The 20,330-nt window shown below is 35.7% G+C and overlaps 2 protein-coding genes across 2 annotated transcripts; both read left to right on the forward strand.

Annotated features, from left to right (window-relative positions):
* Nucleotides 1–3,170: 3,170 nt before the first annotated feature.
* On the forward strand, nt 3,171–3,647 carry LOC149893576 (uncharacterized). Its single transcript, XM_090069954.1, has one exon. It carries the CDS (start codon nt 3,171–3,173, stop codon nt 3,645–3,647), a length of 477 nt encoding a protein of 158 aa, XP_089926080.1.
* A 442-nt stretch (nt 3,648–4,089) lies between these two features.
* On the forward strand, nt 4,090–6,382 carry LOC149893577 (uncharacterized). Its single transcript, XM_090084608.1, has 2 exons — nt 4,090–4,686; nt 4,956–6,382. The coding sequence occupies exons 1-2, from the start codon at nt 4,665–4,667 to the stop codon at nt 5,330–5,332; spliced, it is 399 nt and encodes a 132-aa protein (XP_089940734.1). The 5' UTR covers nt 4,090–4,664; the 3' UTR covers nt 5,333–6,382.
* Nucleotides 6,383–20,330: the final 13,948 nt, after the last annotated feature.

Genomic DNA, 20,330 nt, shown 5'->3' on the forward strand with positions numbered 1-20,330 from the left:
CTAATTATTGCTATTATTGTTAATGGATAGTTTATTGGTGCGTGCTCTCCACAGACCTCTTTTATTATATATTCTGTTGGTGGAGCAGCATACACACTCTTGTATTTTGTACTAGTTTAAATACATAGTCTCTCCAAAGGATCAGTTTTCAATCCTCGACATTTTACATGGCGCCCGATGAAAAACTATGAAGAGATACCGAATTAAAAGATTAAAGAAAGAAGTTTATCAAGAGTTAAGAAAAGTTTGAGTTGTTGAACATTGAAGTAAGTGGAGTTTGTTATTTGTGATTTTGTTTGGGAAGATTTGATAGAATTAGAGTTTAACTGTTGAAGGTGTTGATTGTGACAAAACTTCGATCTTATTCTGAGTTGTTGCGCATGTTTATTTAAAAATGGCAGCCGCTTTAGTAAGGAAAGCGTTACGAGGAGAGCGTTACGAGGAGAGCGTTACGAGGAGAGCGTTACGAGGAGAGCGTTACGAGGAGAGCGTTACGAGGAGAGCGTTACGAGGAGAGCGTTACGAGGAGAGCGTTACGAGTAAGTTATGGAAGTTTGTTGAGCGAAATAACAGAGGAATTAGAGAGTGAGGAGTTTAACTATGCCAAATTAGTAGGTTTAAAAAATAATTTAAGCGAGAGTTACGAGAGAGTAAACGATATTGGTGAGGAAATGTTAATTAGTTTAGATCAAGAGGAAACTGACGTTTGTGAGAGTGCAAGAGTAGCTGAGTGTTGTCATGAGTTGATGGCTGGAGTGACACTAAAATTAAAAAGTATAAACATAAATGAATCAGATACAGATTCTGTTAAAAGTTTAAATAAATCTAAGTGTATTTTACCTAAGTTAGAATTGCCAGTTTTTATTGGGAATCTCGTAGATTGGCAGGGTTTCTGGGATCAATTTAATTTATCAATTCATAGGCATGAAGGTTTAAGTGATATAGATCGATTTAACTAAATATTTGTCTGGCCAAGCGTTGGCTACTATTTCAGGACTTTCACTTAGTTCAGAAAATGATAAAGAGGCAATTGAAATCTTGACTAATAGATACGGGAATACGCAAGTTTTAGTTTCAGCACATATGGATTCTTTGTTAAAAATAAGGAAAATTAAAGATTTCAATGATCTAGAAGAACTAAGAAAACTTTATAATGATACAGAGAGCTGTGTACGTAATCTTAGATTCTAAAAATAGAAACAACAACTTACGGCTGTTTGTTAGTTCCTATTCTGAAGGAGAAACTGCCAGATGAACTTTTAATTTTAATTTCTGGGAAATTTGCCGGAGAGTTGTGGACTTTAGATAGACTTTTTAAAAATTACAATGAAGAATTACAAGCTGAGGAGTGTTGTGCCAAATATGTTTTAAAATCAAGTTATGATAAAAATGAATATAAAAACTTGAAATACGATTCTTTAAACAAAAATGCACAGCAAAATTATTCTCATAACTGTAGAAACAAAAACAACTTTACAACATCAGGTTTTCATACGCAAAATAAGAGAGCACCTGAATTAAAAACAATAAGGCAAGAAGCTATAATAACAAAAACGTTCGGTCAATTTGATAATTCCAGGCTTAAAAAGCTCGATGGTGTTCAACTTAAGCTACAACATAGAAATGCTAATTGTATGTGTATGTCGAGGCTCTGTGTGTGCCAGTTATTTGTAGCCCTTTGCAGAGACGAGAGATATCTCGAGCGTGCAAAAATTGCCCACATATTTCAAAGTTAACTCTAGCTGATTATGATGATGGTTTCAAAGTTTTTCCTATTGACTTATTGGTAGAGTGTGATTTGTACCATAAATTTATGACAGGTAAAGTTGTTAGAGGGATTGAAGGCTGTCCTGTAGCTTCTTCCTCTGTTCTTGGATGGGTATTAAGTGGCCAAATGCCTTCTGTAAGAAATGTTTATGAGAAAGTAATCATGAATTTACGCGTCGACGCTAATTTAATAGGGAGTGTGGAAGATGTGCGCAGTGAGATTGATGAACTAAGAAGTGATTTACAAAAATTTTGGAGTGTGGAGAAAATGGAATCTACTGATGAGTGTGTGATACAAAATTCAAAAATGATATTATGCATGATGGTGAGAGATACGTAACTAAGCTTCCTTTTAAACCAGATCACGATTGTTTACCAGATAACTGTAAAATTTGTGAGACTAGACTGAATAGGTTAAAGAGGCAAGTGAGTGATAAGAATTTGTTAAGTGATTATGACGCCATTTTTAAAGAATACGAAACGAATAAAATTATTGAAAGAGTTCCTGACAATCAAATCGCTAAGGAATCAGGAAAAACACACTACTTAGCACACAGGCCAGTCGTAAGAACAGATAAGGAAACCACTAAGATAAAAGCAGTATTTGATACTTCCTGTTCTAACAATAGATTGTCCTTGAATGATTGTCTTTATTCAGGGCCAAATCTATATTCCAAAATATTTGATGTACTAATGCGATTCCGATTAAATTATATTGCCATATTAGCAGATATCAAACAAGCTTTCTTATATGTAGAAATTTCTAGTGAGCATAAAGATTATTTAAGATTTCTTTGGTTTAAAAATGTAGAAGCAGAACAGGACTCAGAATTGATTGTTTATAGGTTTTTAAGAGTAGTATTTGGTCTGACTAGTAGCCCCTTTTTATTAAACGGAACAAGAAGACATCACATCAAAAAATATGAAAAATCTAATGGTAAGTTTGTAAAAAGATTCGTTGATATCACATCTGGAAGGAAAGTGTTACGACGGGTAAAGAATTTTATAAAAAGTCTAAAACAGTTATGTCTGAAGTTGGTTTCAATTTAAGGAATTGGAAAACAAACAGCGAAGAATTACAAAGCTATTTTGATTTTAATGAGAAAATGATAAGAAATAAGGAAATAAAAAATTCAATAAGCAATCTTGATGATTATACTTGCTTAGAAACAGAATTGGGTAAAAGTGATTCTGAGTATAAAAAAGTTTAAGAAATTGAATGGGACTCGAAAAATGATGAATTTATTTTCCAATTTCATGAGTTTGTAAAAATGTCACGCGAATTTAAAACAACAAAAAGGAAATTCTTAAAAATTTCGGCATCAATTTACGATCCATTAGGCATTGTTTCGCCTATAACAGCCAGACTTAAAACAATTTTTCAAATTTTGTGTAGAGATAAAATGGATTGGGATGAGAGAGTGAGTGGAGAGATTGAGTTTAAGTTGAAAGAATTATTGAGAAATGTTGAGGAGTTGAGTATGTTAAGAGTAAAGAGATTTGCGTTTGTCAGAGTAGAGGAGAGAATAATTTCGGCAGAGTTACATGGATTTTGTGAAAGCTCAAGAGAGATATATTGTGCAGTTGTTTATCTTAGAGTTAAGACGAGTGTTGCTGTGAGAGTATTTTTTTTTTTGACAGGCAAAACAATACCAGCGCCATTGAAAGAGTTGTCTGTTCGTAGGTTAAAACTGTTGGGCTGTTTGCTGTTAAGCAAATTAGTAGGAGAAGTGAAACGAGTGATAGAAAATCGAGAAATTATTAGTAGTCTTAGTTGTTGGACAGATTCTGAAGTGGCTTTACATTGGATTAAAGGGAAGGAGAAAACTTGGAAACCTTGGGTGGAAAATCGTGTAGTTGTGAATAGGAAAGAGGTTTAGAGGAAGAAATGGTGAAAATAGTTTGAATGTGGATGAGGTTTGAATGTAATTGAGTCGAAAGGTGTAGATAGGATAAATGAGAATAGAGTAAATATGGTTGAGGCAGCGAGTAGTGGTAATATTGGTGTTCTGACCCAGCAAGCACACAGCGTTGAAACGACGTTGAAATAACGTTGATCAACGTCGATCAACGTTATTTGAACGTTGTTTCAACGTTGTGTGCTTGCTGGGGATAGACATTAAATAGTATAGGAAATTGAACAGACTTATAATGGTAACTGGGTATGTGAATAGATTTGCAAGTAATTTGACAAAAACAATTAAGAAGAACAATGGAATGATTAAAAAAAACATGTTAACACTTGATGAATATGATATTTAATTTATTTAATGGCATTTAATTTATGGTTATTAGTTGAACAGTTTTATTTACAAAATCAAGATAACTACAAGAAGCTAAGTTCATCCCTGGAGTTGTTCACTGACAAACAAAACATACTGCGATTAAAAGGACGATTTTGAAATTCGATACTAAGTTATAATGAAAAATATCTGATTATTTTATGTGATGGAATACATAGCTATTTTACGGTGTTAATTATTCGTGACGCCCATGAGCGTGTCATGCATCATGGCATTGAAATGACATTAAGTCAAGTCAGAGCAAGGTTTCGGATTATTAACAGTGATAGTTAAGTTCTAAATATAATTTCTATTTCCGTTTTTATTCAGTTCTTGTAGCATTGATTTAATTTCTAATTTTAATTTTACTTCTTTTGAATCAGTTCTGATGAAATTAATTTCAGTTCAGTTCTTATGATTTCAATAATTTTACTTCTTATTTCAGTTACTAATTCAGTTCATATTTTACTTCTATCAAATTTTCCAGCAATTAGTAGTCTTAACGGCACTTTTTTTTAAAAAAATTTATACTTAAAGTATGACAAGCACGCGAGCAGTTTTGTGGTCCTATGATACATTCTATAATCATTCCAAATATAATCGTTATGGTTAAACATGTGCGCCAATTTTGAAGTAAGTATGTAAAATTTGTAAATTAATTGTCAAAAAAAAAAAAAAAGAAAAAAAAATATTGCATTAAAATTTTTTTAACATTCAATAATTTTCGTTCGGTAATAATTCCTAATTCTATTCCTATTTTCATTTTTTGATGCTTATAATCAATTCTATTTCAGTTTTCGTTCTTCAGATAATTCCTAATATTAGTTTTTATTCACATTAACGAAATCGATTATTTTTACTTCTAATTTTACTTCACGTTAATGAAAATATCACTGATTATTAAAGGAAGAACAACTGTCAAAAATGTTCTGTGTAAGTGTGTTATTTGCAAGAAGATTAGTGGAAGAACAATGCTACCTCCCCCAACTCCTGACTTACCTGATTCTCGTGTAAATGTTTCTATGTTTTCGTTTCAAGCTGTTGGTGTAGATTTTGCTGGACTCTTGTATGTAAAAAGTCATTTAAAAACTGATGCTGTATATAAGGTTTGCGTTTTGATTTTGACCTGTGCGTCTAGTCGTGCTGCTCATCTGGAGTTAGCTCCTGACACGAAGATCCCTGCTTTCCTCCGAGCACTCAAACGTTTTATACCTGATAGCATTACTAGTGACAAATTTAAAACATTTACATCTATTGAAGTAAAGAAGTTTTGTTTAAATTAATCAAAAATTCATCCTACCTGCTTCCCCTTGGTGGGGAGGATTTTATGAAAGATTGGTACGATCAGTTAAGATACCACTATTAAAGGCTATGGGAAAATCCCTCGTCGCTTTTGAAGAACTACAAACTGTTTTATGCGATATCGAATGTGTAATTAAAAGTAGACCACTTGTCTACATGAGTGAAGATGATAATGAAGAAGCGTTTACTCGTTTTCACTTGATGTATGGACGAAATGTAATAAGAAATAATGTGGAATCAAGTTTATGTTTGATATGGTTGATATCAAGAAACGTGCCATCTACTTAAGGAACTTAATTATAAATTATCGAAAGCGTTTCGGTACGGTTTGCCTGAATGAATTAAAACAACAACATTTATATAATAAGTTTATTGATAATAAACAAAAAAAAGTACTAAAAGTAAATGATGCTATGCTAATTAATGACAAAGATTTGACACCCCGAAGTCAGTTGAGAATAACAAGAGTTGTGGAAGTTATTGAAGAAAAAGACAAAGCAATTCGTGGAGCAAAATTAAAGGTTACATCGAATAAAGGAACATCCAAGAAATGTTTCCGAACTGTCCGAAAATTAATTCCTCTGGAGATCGATGTTGAACAAGATAACAAACATAAAGATGATAGTTCAAAAAAAAAATGTCTGTGCAGTTGAAACCGAGATTGGGCAGAGTGATGCGGCGCTTGGGTCAATTTATAAACGTCCAACCCGACAGGCAGCTCTTGATGGACAATATCTATGACAATTAAAAGACAAATATTGTTGACAAGTCAACAGGGGGGAGCGTGTTAAAAGAGACAGTAATGATTTAATTATTGTAAGGGAGCATGTTGAAAGTGATATTTATTATTTAATTATTGTAAGTGGGTGTTGTTAAATGTGGCATTTGTAACCTAATTGTTGTTTTTATTGTTAATGGTGAGTTTATTGGTGCGTGCTCTCCACAGACCTCTTTTTTATTATATATTCTGTTGGTGGAGCAGCTTAGACACTCTTGTATTTGTACTAGTTTAAATACATAGTCTCTCCAAAGGATCAGTTTTCAATCCTCGACATTTTACAAGAGGTATACTACTTTTAATCCGATTTCTTTTTTGCAATTTAGAAATGAAAATAAAGACAAGAACAGAAGGAACCAGATTCAATAAGCATTTTTGTTTACAGAATCTTATCTACGGTATAACGCACATTGTGTAAATATTTTAATATTGGGCGGCACTACTATAAAAGGAGAGTTCTGGGACAAAATCATTTTTTCATCATCGTTGCGAAAATTTTGATATTCGCGGGGGTGAAAATTTTCTGGGACAAAAAAACTATTTTCGAAAAAAAAAAAATTTCAAAAAAAAAAATTTCAAAAAAAAAAAATTTCCGGCGACAAAACATTTTATTTTTCATGACATGAAAACGCGTAATGAAAAAAAACTTTTTAATTTTTCTAAAGGTGTTTAAATCTTGCCCGAAAAATTTCTTTTTTTATTTGTTCTTATTCTTGTTCTTGTTTTTCTTCGAGAATTGAATTATACCTTTCAATTTCACGCCATCCCACTCCTTTGCTCCTTAAATATTCAATTCGGTCAAGTGTTTTTATACTTCTAATTTTTCCATCCTCATTTCGTAATATTCTAGTTTTTCCGTTCATTTTATTATGCCAAGAAAAAAAATTTTCAATATTTTTTTTTACAAAATTAAATTTAAAAAAGAGACGCTTGAGAATGGGGAGTTTGGTCCGAGAAGCAATCCAGCTCCGATGGGTTCGTACCCTCTTCCGCTTTTGACGTAAAATCCATCTCTGACTGAGCTTCCTTTGACCCAGGGTGTTAGAAATAATCCGTTTCCTCTGTGGGTTCCCATTTTCATTCCATTTTCATTTTTTTTGATGTAAACGACACCCCTTCCTGCAATTTTGTCGATCATAGTGGATCCAAGAGATTGAGCAACTCCACCTAATAGACCAGTGGCAGCAATTGGAGCGGCTCGAGCAGCAATCATTCCCAATAAAGGCAAAAGAGCACCAATAAATCCTCCTTTCACATTTGCGTTGTGTTCCACTTGAGTTTTGCTCATTTTAATGGTGATCCCTACTCCTCTATGGAGGGCGTCCAAAATTTTTCGATGTTGACTTTCTGTCACAAGCAAAACGTCGTTTCCGTTAAAATTCTCCATTGAAATTCTTATGCTAACGGGTTTGCCTTCCATCATTGATTTTTTTATTTTTTTGATCTGTCCCTGAGACACATTTAATTTGACACTAACATATTTGCTCATTTTTTAAATGCTGGAAAAAAATATTTATTTCACTTCTCGAATGTGATAACGGATCGTGATGTTCCCGCCGCGAAAATCGATTAAATTTCCGTCTTGATCGACGGTGCGTGTGATCATCGTGGAAATTTCTGGGACTTTGACAGGGAGGTAAATCAAATGGGTGGGTCTTTCGATGATTTTATAACCTGGACCAACAGCTGGATAGAAGGAGTAAATGCAATTTAATTGCGAGCCGTTGATGTACGCTGGCCCGATAACGCTGTTGACGATTCTGATCGTGTTGACGCCCGAAATTCTGACAATGTTGTCGGACTCGTATTCGGAATTGGAGTCCAATTGTCTTTTTGTGAAACCCAAAATCGAGGCGATGCTGTTTTCCACGTTTAAGTCCATCAAATAATTTAAGCCAAGTGTTATGATTGATTTTAGTGTGTTTGGATTGGATCTGATTTTGATGTTTTCAGGGGAGTAACTGATTTTATTTGTGGCAACGTAGCTTGCACTTTGGGACGCATAATTTTTGATTGTATCTGAGACGGTCTTTTGCAAATATCTGTTGATGTCGATGATGTCGTAGCTACCGACCGGAATGAAGACGTTTTCCCAATTGCCTCCGTTGTTCATGCTGTACCTGAAAGAATTGTTTTTGCTGGTGATGTTTGGAAAGTTGTTGTATGTCTCCAGACCGAGAAAAGCCATCTCATAAGTTTTTCCTTTTTCAAAAACGATTTTGTCCAAAAATTCTGTTACGATTACGTTGGAATTTCCATCCACGTCAATGATTATGCCTGACATTTTTTTAAATGGGCAAAATTTTTTTTAAAAGGTTTCTTTTGGAAAATAAAAATTGTCAAATCCGCTTCGATATTTTCCATCGTCCTTTTTGGAGGACAAATCAATGACGGCAAATCCGTGAGGTTGAGACCAGCAATGTTTGCAAAATTTTTTGAATTCTTCTTTCTTCATGTCACTCGAAACGTGGGCTCTATAAATATGGTCAACATTTTTTGAATCTTGAGGAAACAGACAAATGAAACTAGTGTTTTCTCGGATGGTTTGTCGAGGAAGCATGAAATAATTTTGAGCGAGGTAAAAGCAGTCGACGTTGGAGTGTCTTCCTCGGATGTAATATTTTTCACACTTGTTTTGTTTGGTCAATTGCAGATCGTCAAAGATCATTAAATTGTTTTTGTTTGAATCGAGATCCTCAGGTTCAGGAACATCGTCAGCCGTTTCGAAAAATTGACACTCCATGTCCTCGTTTTTGGAAAAATTTTTTGAAAGGTCGTCGATGACGCATTCAGGGTTTAAATTCAATTTTTCCATTTCGTTTTGTACCTTGAATAAATCTAGAACGATCTTTTTTGGTAAATTTTTTTCGAACGAACTTTTTAGTATTTTGGCAAATCGGTCACTTCCATTTTTTTAATTTAAAAATATTTTTTTAAAAATAAAAATGTACTGCGTCAAATGCAAAAGGAAAACAGAAACGATCCATTTGAGAAACGAAGCATCAAAAAACAACAGGAATATGTTGAAAGGGACTTGCGATGTTTGCGGAACGACAAAATGTAAGTTTGTTTCATCGACGACAAAAGGGGGAGACTTGGTGGAATCGATCAACAATTTTTCAAAAAAAATAAAACTTCCGTGGGCAAAATTTCCAGGAGAAATGCACATTCCAGGAATGAATTTTGCAGGGCCGGGCACCAATTTAGACAAAAGGCTCACATCCACCGACATGTATCAGGAATGGAGCAAACCGGTGGACAGAGTGGACAATGCATCGTACCATCACGATTTGGCTTATAAATATTTAAACGACGTTCAAAGCAGAAATTTGGCGGATCAAATGATGCTTGAAGAAATGAATTCCATTCCAAACCCAACTCAAAAAGAAGTAAACGAAAGAAAACTTATTGCGCCCATCATCAAAGCCAAAGCCAAATTCGGACTGGGTGTCTCTGCAAAAAAAAAAAAATTCCCCTGAAATGGACGGATCAGCTCGCAGAGGAGCTTCACAAACCGGTGATTCATCATTTTAAAAAAAGAAAAGTGTTTGTAAACGACATCGATGAAATATGGGCCGCCGATTTGGTTGACATGCAATCGTTTTCAAAATTTAATAACGGCGTAAAATATTTGCTCATGGTGATCGACGTGTTTTCAAAGTACGGATGGATCGTTCCGTTAAAAAGCAAAACAGGCCTTGAAGTGGCTGAAGCGTTGAAAAAAATCTTTAACGAAAGAAAGTGTATCAAAATGTGGGTGGATAAAGGAAAAGAATTTTACAACAAGCACGTGAAAGCGCTGGGAGTGCAGTTGTATTCCACTGAAAACGAGGAAAAAAGCTGTGTCGTCGAGCGATGGAACAGAACGATGAAAGAAAAAATGTTTAAATATTTTTCAGCCAACAGCACCAATAAATACATTGACGTTTTGGACGAAATGGTAAAAAATTACAACAGCACAAAGCGCTCTTCTATCAAAATGACTCCAGTTGAAGCCAGCGAAGAAAAGAATAAAAATAAGGTATGGATGAACCTGAATAGAAAGACACAAACAGAAAGAGTAGAGCCAAAATTTTCCACGGGTGACAAAGTGAGGATAACAAAAAAGAAGTCCATTTTGAAAAAGGGTACACGCCGAGATGGACTGAGGAGGTTTTTACCGTGTCAAAAAATCAGCAAACGGATCCACCCACGTACAAGGTTATCGACGCCAGCGGTGAAGAAATTCAAGGAACTTTTTACGAGCAGGAAATGCAAAAGACGCATCAAGAAATATTCAGAATTGAAAAAATAATTCGCCGAACAAAAAGCAAATCACTGGTAAAATGGTAAGGATATCCAGACTCGTTTAATTCGTGGGTGACCAATAAAGAATTGATCCGTTTGAAAAAATGATTTAAAAAAAAATTTCTTTTCTTTTTAAAAAGATGAATTTCGTGACAATTGAAAATTTTGAAAAAGATGAATTTCGTGTCAATGTCAACGTGCAAGATGAAGACAAATTGACGCCGTTGCACTTGGCATCTCAAAAAGGTCACATCGACGTCGTAAAAATTTTAATAGAAAAAGGAGCCGAGGTCAACGCGCGAGATAAAGACAACCGGACGCCGTTGCACGCGGCATCTTATCACGGTCATGTTGAAGTTGTTGATTATTTGTTACAAAAAGGAGCCAAGGTCAACGCACAAGATGATGAAAAATGGACGCCGTTGCACGCGGCATCTTACGGAGGTCATGTCGAAGTTGTTGATTCTTTGTTGCAAAAAGGAGCCGAGGTCGACGCGCAAGATGAAGAAAAATTGACACCGCTTCATTTAGCATCTTATCACGATCATATCGTCGTCGTAAAAATTTTAATAGAAAAATGAGCCGAAATTAACGCGCAAATCATTAGTCAAATGGCAAGGATATCCAGACTCGTTTAACTCCTGGGTGGATCATAAAGAACTGATCCGTTTGAAAAAAATGATTTAAAAAAAATTTTCTTTTCTTTTTAAAAAGATGAATTTCGTGACAATTGAAAATTTTGACGAGAGCAAATTATCGGTTGGAGAAATTTATTCCGCAACCAAACCAATTCAGTACCAAAAGATTCCGCTTTTTTATGAGTACTTCTCTGGAAAAGGTCCTTTTATTTTAAGAACCCCCGTTTTGTTTTCTCTTGGTGTGTTTGAAAATTGTAGTTTTTGAACGAACGAACTAGAGGGATATTCCATGTCCTTTCTCGGTTTCAATGAAAAAAACGGAATGAACGAAAAAGAAAAAAACTTTATCGAGGCAACTGAAAAAATATCAAAATTTCTTCGCGAGAAAGTCAAGGAAATGATTCCCACTTTGAAAAAAGGAGGAAGAACGATAAAAATAACAACGGAGGATTTGTCCATTTTTAAAAACAAATCCGATAATCCAAATGCGGCGCCTATTTTTTTCGGAAAGTTATTTACAAAGAAAAATGAAAAAAACATTGAAGTGTCTTCTTTGTTTTTCAAAAAGAAAACGAAAGAGTTTTTGAAAGTGAATCCTTTGGATTATGTTCGACAAAAGTGCTACGCCGTCGCCTCTTTGAAAATTGAAGGTGTTTTTGTCGGAGCGCAGATCGAGTCCATTCAGGTTAGAATTCCCGAAGTGGTCATTGCAAAAAATGCACCTTCAGTTCAAAGCATCATGAGTGACGATTTGGATTTGGGAGAAATGGAATCTGACGAAGAAATGTGAAAACACGAAAAAAAATTGAAAATAAAATGAGTTAAAACATTTTCTTTTCATAATAAAAAAGCATGCCCCTAACAAGTTTTTTAATAGCATGTCCTCATTAGAGGCTCACAATTTTGATTCGATTTTGGAACCTTTTAAATTACATTTGGAACATTTGGATGATAAAATCAAAGAGTTAAAACGAAAAAATCCGAAAAATATTATTGTGGTAAAAAAAAAGTTGGATCATCCAACATATTTTAACGTCAACGGGCAGTACGAGATTTTTGCTCAGAAAGACATTAAATTTGCTGCTCTTTCTCACACGACAATATCGTTGTCCGTTTGATTGAATTTGGACAAAGGAATTGCTGTCGTCACTTTGATGAACAAAATCAGCGATCAATTAAACTTTTACAAAAACGATGCTATTTTTTCAGAGTCTGTGGACGATGTCATTTTGGATGTAAACAACAACAGCATCAATGACGTCGTCGTCAAAAAAGGCGAAAAGCTTTGTAAAATAAATCACATCGATTCGAATTAAAAAAATCTTTATTAAAAAGATGGAAATAATAAAAAACACTGAAAAAATTTATCTGACGCTTCCAAGTTCAGAAGGACCAACAGCACCAACGGATGTAGGTCACATTTATCGACTTCAAAAAATAAGCGAGATCCAAAAAGAAATGGAGGATGAAAAAGTGAAGAGAATGGATCTAAGCAAAAAATATCATCGAGCTGCAAAAATTGTTCGTTTCGCAGACGATGGATTACAAACGGTGTGTATCGGTTTGGGAATTACAGGGATTGCACTTTTGTCAACCGTCGTTGCAACGCCAGTTTTGAGCGCGTGCGAAGGGGTTGCGATTAGAATGGGAGCTTTGTCCATTTTCGGAAATAAACAAAACAAAAAATTGATGTTGAAGGCTGAAAAGCACGAAAAATTAAACGTTCTTTCCGAGTCAAAATTGAACACGATTAGCGATCATATTTCAAAATCGCTCATGGATGGATTTGTGAGCGATTCCGAGTACGAATTAATTCTTAGCGAGCTTCAAAAATTCAAATCCATGACTGAAGAAATCCGAACAAATGCAAAAAGCAGCATTGACGAATTGACCAAAGAGTCGCTGATCCAAAAAGGAAGGGAAGAAGCCATTCAAGCATTTAACAACATTTTCAAAAGGGGAAAATGAACGCAAACGCAAACTCGTTTTTGTTTAAGTTTTTTTTCTCCGTATTTTAAAAAAATGTCATTCTTTAAAATACAAGACCCGAAAAAGAGAGATGAGATTTTCAAAGATTATAAAGCCAACAAGGAAAAGATTTACAATGATAGCCTCAACGCAAACATTTCAGATGCAAGTTATCAGACTGATTTGTCCAAGTTTTTTAAACCGCTGATCGAGAGCAACGAAAAAGTAAAAAACGAGCTAAAGAGCATCGCATACAAAGAGGTTGGAAACAGTTCAATGGCTGTGACTTATCCAGAAAGCGAGCCGTCTTTTGAAAGTTTAAAAAGCGTTGAAAAAACTTTTGGAAAAATGAATGTTGGAAATACTGCTTTGGAATATTTGGCAAAATACGCAGCCAAAAGATTTTCTGCAGACAGAGTTTTTGGAATTCACTCAAAAGAACTCGCAAAAATGTTTATTGGAGACAAAGAAATTTTTATCGATAATAACGACATAATAATTGATGGAGAAAAGTACGATGGGACGGTTGGGAGTTGATCACAAGATCCAAGCCTAATAGAACAAAGGTAACAGACAAAGACTTGAAAAATTATGAAAAAATACTGGTCGAAACGCATGCAATGGAGAGAGAAGGGAAACCAAACATACCAAAAGCTTCGAGAAGCGAAAAGTGGGAAACGATTGTTTCAAAAATTTGGGAAAGAAATTACACAAAAACGAGGGGAATAAAAGGTCGTGGAGTGATCATTCTTCCAAGCGATCCAAATGCGCTTGCGCAAAGACTTAGTTTGAGCATCGCCGCAGGACATGCTGGAAATGTTGCATCGAGAAACGAAGCTGTTGCCATTTGTGACGAGCTTTTGAGGCAGGGGGAAATCAACAAAGAGGAATACCGATCGATTCAAAAATACATCGAGTCGTGAAACACGATGGATTTAAATTACATGAATCCAGATTCGCTGGCGAATTAAAAAAATATTTTCTCATTTTAAAAAAATGCTCATTGTAAACAACAGAAGATATTTAAAAAAGAACGTTGTCGGAGGCGGAGGAATAGTGGACACGATTAAAAATTCTTTGAGGAGAACGGCAGCTTCAAACCCATCGAGAACGTCTCTTCATTTATTGAGAAAGGCAGCAGCAAGCGAAATTGGAAGAGAAGCGATCACCGCCGCTAAATCTGCTGGAAAAGAATTAGCCTCTTCAGCCATATCGACCGCCAAAGACGTTGCCATTGACAAAGGAAAAAAAGCGATTGAAAAAGTTTACGCCAAGACAGGGACAACGAATCCAAACCAATTAGCCAACACGATTTTGAACGAAGCGGTAAAGGTGGATCCGTACGCGTATATTAATCCAATGGAAGAGCTGCTTAAAAAAATGTTTGGTTCGTCCATTCAAGTAAAAAAGAAAATGACGAAAAAGAACGCAACCAGAATTCAAGATCTCGTCAAAATGGGGAGTGGACTTTTGATTGCGTGATTTTTTTGACGAATCAAAAATGACATAAAATTTTTTTTCTTCATTTTAAAAAATAATAAACACCGACAGATTAAGAGTTGACGAAATGCCCGAGTACGAAACCGGCATTGAAAAAGTTGATTTTTTGGAGTACCTTCCAACAAATTTAGATTTAAATTCTTCAGGACCGATCGTTTTTGAAATCGATTGCCAGTCTGTTCAAACAATTCCGTCTGAGGCTTACATCCTCGTCGAAGGGGTTCTGAAAAAAGCGAACGGAACCGCTTACACAGCAGCAGACAACATTGCCTCGGTGAACAACGCCATCATGTATTTGTTCAGCGACGTCACTTACGACTTATCGGGACAGCAAGTGGAAAGAGTCATGTACCCAGGACAGGGAACAACCATTCTTGGATTGTTAAAATATCCTTTTTAGCTTGCCGATGGTTTGAAGCAAATGTGGTACAAAGACACTTCAATCGCCACTGGAAGCGCAGGGTTTGTCGTCAGACGAGACCACTTGTTTGCAGACACCACATCCATTGGCGCATTTTCGTTCCGGATACCTTTAAAACACATTTTTGGTTTTTGCGAAACTTACGACAAAATCGTTTACGGATTCAGACACACGATCACATTTACAAAAGAAGAATACGACGACGCTATTTACGAGCCGGAACTGTTGATGCAGGAATGATTGACATAAAAAAATTCCGACTTTTCATGCCTAGAATTGAGCTGGATGTTTTGAAAAAATCCGAATTCCTGAATTTAATGGCAAAGAAAATTTCCGTTCCAGTGGTTTACAAAGCAAACAAAGTCAAAAAACAAGCCATTTTTTCGGGTCTCATAGAATTCACCTGGACCCTTGGAAGAATCACGGACAAAAGCGTTCCGAGATATATCGTGTTCGGCCTTCAGACAAACAAAGCTTCCAGTCAAACCGCAAATCCATCCGTATTCGATCGTTACGATGTCAACAATTTTTTCGTTACCGTCAATGGGATAAAATATCCAAATTACAATTACGACTTGAATTTTGGAGAAAAGAAAATTGTCATGGCCCATTCCGACGCGTTCACTTTTGACGAAAAATATTATGGCACAAACGAGCTTGTTTGCCAATCTGGATTGTCTCTGCTTGAATATAAAAATTTGTTTCCGTTGTTTTTTGTCAACATCAGCAAGCAAAAGGAAAGAGTTGTTTCCGAAACTGCTGAATTGGTTGTCAACCTAAAATTCCGAACGGCAGTGCCAGATGGAACCGTTATTTTTGCAGTGATCATTTCCGACAAATTGATTAAATTTGTTTCAGACGGAACCAACATGAACGCTGTTTATTAGGCTAAAAAGACCGTCATGAGATTCTTGACAAAAAAAAATGTTTTAAAAAATTTTTTTTCTTTTTAAAAATAAAAACATGAGACTAACAAAAAATTATCTGAAAAATTTGCTTAGAGAAAATGGAGTAACAAAAACCTCAAACAATTTGCTGACTTTGATGCTGATTGCGGTTGAGAACAATCTGGTCAGCAAATATTTTCTTTTGGAAAGTGCAAAAGAATACAGACCGATAGGTCGACCAAAAAAAGAAAATGTGAGAACGGAAAATTCAAAAAAACCGATCGATCCAAAATACGAGAGGCTTGGTTCAATTCGAAAAAAACCTGTGTCTGTGAAAACGACCAACATCGAAACCGGGGAAGTGGTTGAATACGGATCTCTTTACAAAGCAATGCAAAAGACGGGACATGGATGGAGATATTTAGAGCGACGAGATGGAAAAGTAGAAAATGGAATCAAGATTGAAATTTTAAATTCTGAAAAACTCGAAAACAGAAAAAAATCTCCAAGTCCGAAAAAATGAAAATAAAAAAAAATTTTTCACTTCTCGAAAAAAGAATTGAAAAAAAAGAATTAAAAAATTTTTCGGAAAAAAAATTGAATTTGAAAAAAAATTTTCTTGGAATAATATAATGGAAAACAAAATGCGGAAAAATGGAAAAACTCAAAAAATTGATTTTGAGTTAAATAATTTTCTTGGCAAAGAAAAAATGGTAAACAAAACTGTAAAAGAATTGCGAGAAATCTCCAAAGCTCAAAAATTGAAAAATTATTCAAAGATGCGAAAGACTGATCTTGTGAAAAAATTAAACACCCCATCATCTCAAAGGAGCATGCTTTCATGGGCTATTAAAAGACCTGCTCTTGCACCGCGTCCTATCATCGCTCCGCGTCAAATTGTCCAAAAACCTGTCATCGCTCCGAAACCATCAACAACTCCACCGAGACCTATAATTTGGAAACCAGCTCTTCCTCCAAAACAAGCCCATTTGCAAAATTCTGTCGTTGCAACGACATCTGTTAAAGAGCCGTCGCGTTATATCGTTGACGCTCCTGTTCCAGATTTGCCTCCTGCGATGACCCCTGGAATTCTTTCAAGGTTTACGACGGCTGTGAAAAATGCGGTCGCCAACAGTTTCAACAGCGTGCTTGAGTCCGTTGATCCGTACGTTCCAGAGGTAGTGAAAAAAAGATTAAAAATACAAAAAGAAAGTTGAAAAAAAGAATCTTGTCTCTCAAATCGCTCGTGTTCGGAAAACCCCAAATTGATTTTCAATTGACAGATCACGCGCTTAAGCATGCTACCAAACAATTTTAACATCAAGCCGAAGGAGATCATCGTGACGCTTCTGCCTTTTTAGATTCGGCAAAAGGCGGTGCGATGAAAATTCTTCAAGAAAATAAAAATAAAAGCGTTCGTTGTTTTGACTTGCAAAATGTCGAGTGTTAGCCTTACGACGGGAGAGGAAGTGTTTCGAACTGTCCCTTTTTCGTCAAAAGCCGGAATTATTTTGGAGTCGACTGATTTGGGAAAATTTTACGACACGGCAAAAGAGGAGCCATCTTGAAAATGGACATTAATTTAATTGATTACAGACCCATCGCAGGTAAGCAAACCAGACCCATTCTGGCAAGCAAAAAAGCAATCATAAACCTGGAGAACGAAGATAACGAATGTTTCAAGTGGTGCGTCACCAGAGCGCTGAACATGAAAGAAAAACACGGTGAAAGAATCGACAAAGACTTGATTGAAAAGTCAAAAACGTTGAATTGGGAAGGGATTGAATTTCCGGTTAAACTCAATCAAATAAAAAAATTTGAAAAAAATAATCCAGAAATCAGCGTTAACGTTTTCGGGTGTAAAAATAAATATGTATTTACCCTTTGAAAATATCCAAATTTTTTAAACGGAATAATGAAATCGATTTGCTTCTTATTTCAAACGAAAAAACAAATCATTATTGTCTGATAAAAAATCTAAGTCGACTCATTTCCTCCCAAGCATACAAAAAAAACGGAAAAAAATAATTTTGTAGAAATTGCTTGCAGGGGATGAAAAGCGAGGAGGATCTTTCAAAACATTCAACCTATTGCAGAGAGCACAGCGCGGTTCGAATTGATCTTCCTCCAAAAAATTCGTTCATGAAATTTGAAAACATAGAAAGGTCGATGAGAGTCCCATTTATGGTTTACGCGGATTTTGAAAGTTTTGTCAAACCGATGGATTCGTGCGAACAAGACCCAAAGCAGTCGTACACCAAAAAGTTCCAAAGACACGTTCCAAGTTTCTTTTCCTATTACATCAAATGTTTTGACGAAACCGTTTATGACAGCGATCCGTCAATTTCCGAATCGTCAAACGAGAACCAAGACGTGGCTCAATTTTTTGTTGAAAGTTTGGAAAAAGAAATAAAAGAAATTTATGCAAAAACCGGGAAAAAAAATATGGTTCTAACAAAGGACGACGAAAATAGTTTCAAAGCCGCGACAGTTTGCCACATTTGCGAAGAAAAAATTCTCGATAATGACAAAGTGCGCGATCACTGCCATTTTACTGGAAAATCGAGGAGCCGCGCACAACAAATGCAATTTAAAATAAAAAATTCCAAAACTCATTCCGGTCGTTTTTCATAATCTGTCAGGTTACGACAGCCATTTGTTTATAAAAAAATTGGGAGGAGAAATAACCTGCATTCCATGCAACGAGGAAAAGTACATCAGTTTCTCGAAAAAAATCAAAGTGGGAGAGTACATTGGGAAAGACGGAAAAACAAAAGAAAAAAAAATTGAATTAAGATTCATCGACAGTTTTAAATTCATGGCCTCCAGTTTGGACAGTTTGTCAAAAAATTTAAAGCCAGAACAGTTCAAAAACCTCGCAAAATATTTTGAAGGAGAAAAATTCGATTTGTTGCGTAAAAAAGGAGTGTACTCTTACGATTGGATGGACTCATTCAATAAATTTCATGAAACGCAATTGCCGCCAACAGAAGCGTTTTTCTCAGAACTCAACCACGATGAAATGAGCGACGAAAATTATACGCATGCGCAAACGGTTTGGAACAAGTTTCAATGCAAAACGTTCAGGGATTATCACGATTTGTACAACGTGTCTGACGTTTTGATTCTGGCGGATGTCTTTGAAAATTTCAGGGACGTTTGCATGAAAAATTTCAAGCTCGACCCAGCCTGGTACTACACGTCTCCCGGGTTAGCTTGGGACGCTTGTTTGAAAATTACAAAAATAAAATTGGAGCTTTTGAGCGATTCTGACATGATTCGCTTCGTTCAAAAAGGAACCCGCGGAGGAATCAGCATGATTTCAAACCGGTTTGGAAAATCGAACAACAAATACATGGAAGATTCTTTTGATCGGAGAAAAGAGTCAACGTTCGTCCAGTACTTGGACGCCAACAACTTGTACGGATGGGCTATGAGCAAACCTCTTCCAGTTGGAGGATTAAAATGGATGACAGAAGACGAACTTTTAAATTGGAAATCGGTTCCGTGCATTTTGGAGGTTGATTTGGATTATCCGGAAAGCCTTCACGACGAACACAACGATTACCCTATTGCTCCTGAAAAAATGAAAATTGAACAAGTGGACAAACTCGTTCCAAATTTGAACGACAAAAAAAATTACGTCCTTCACAGAGAAAACCTGAAACTGTATGAACGATTGGGAATGAAAATTTCAAAGGTGCGCAGAGGCATCAAATTTGAACAACGGGATTGGATGAAACCATACATTGACCTCAACACCGATTTGAGAAAAAAAAACCACCAGTGAATTTAAGGAGTTTTTCAAGCTGATGAACAATTCGGTGTTTGGAAAAACCATGGAAAAAATTGAAAAGCGAGTGGACGTGAGACTGGTTACAAAAAGGGAAAAAGCCACTAAATTATCCTCCAAACCAAATTACGAACGACACACGATTTTCAATGAAAACTTGATCGCCGTTCACATGAAAAGAACAAAGCTTTTTTTCAACAAACCGATTTATTTGGGGATATCCATCTTGGATTTGAGCAAAACTTTGATGTTTGAGTTCCATTACGATTACATTAGAAAAAAATATCTAGGCAAAGCAAAGCTGTTGATGACGGACACGGACTCGCTAGTTTACGAAATAAAAACGGACGATTTTTACAAAGACATTGCCAACAATGTGGAAAACAAATTTGACACGAGCGATTTTGACAAAAACCATCCTGCCATTCAAAGCGTTGGGTTCAAAGTTGGCTTAAACAAAAAGGTCATTGGAATGTTTAAAGACGAAACCGGAGGAAAACAGATTGAAGAGTTTGTCGGTCTCCGGTCGAAATTGTACTCTTACAAAATCAATGAAAAAGAACACAAAAAATGCAAAGGGATGAAAAAATCACCCACGACAATTACAAAAAATGCTTGGAAAGCAAAAAAGAACAGGTAAACAAAATGAACGTCATCCGGTCCCGTTTACACAACGTTTTCACGGAAGAAGTAAACAAAGTCTCTCT

Source organism: Hydra viridissima, unplaced genomic scaffold (assembly GCF_058129835.1).
Source record: "Hydra viridissima isolate aposymbiotic clone 2 unplaced genomic scaffold, HvirCarnegie_v1 scaffold_1, whole genome shotgun sequence".
Taxonomy (NCBI): Eukaryota; Metazoa; Cnidaria; class Hydrozoa; order Anthoathecata; family Hydridae; genus Hydra; species Hydra viridissima.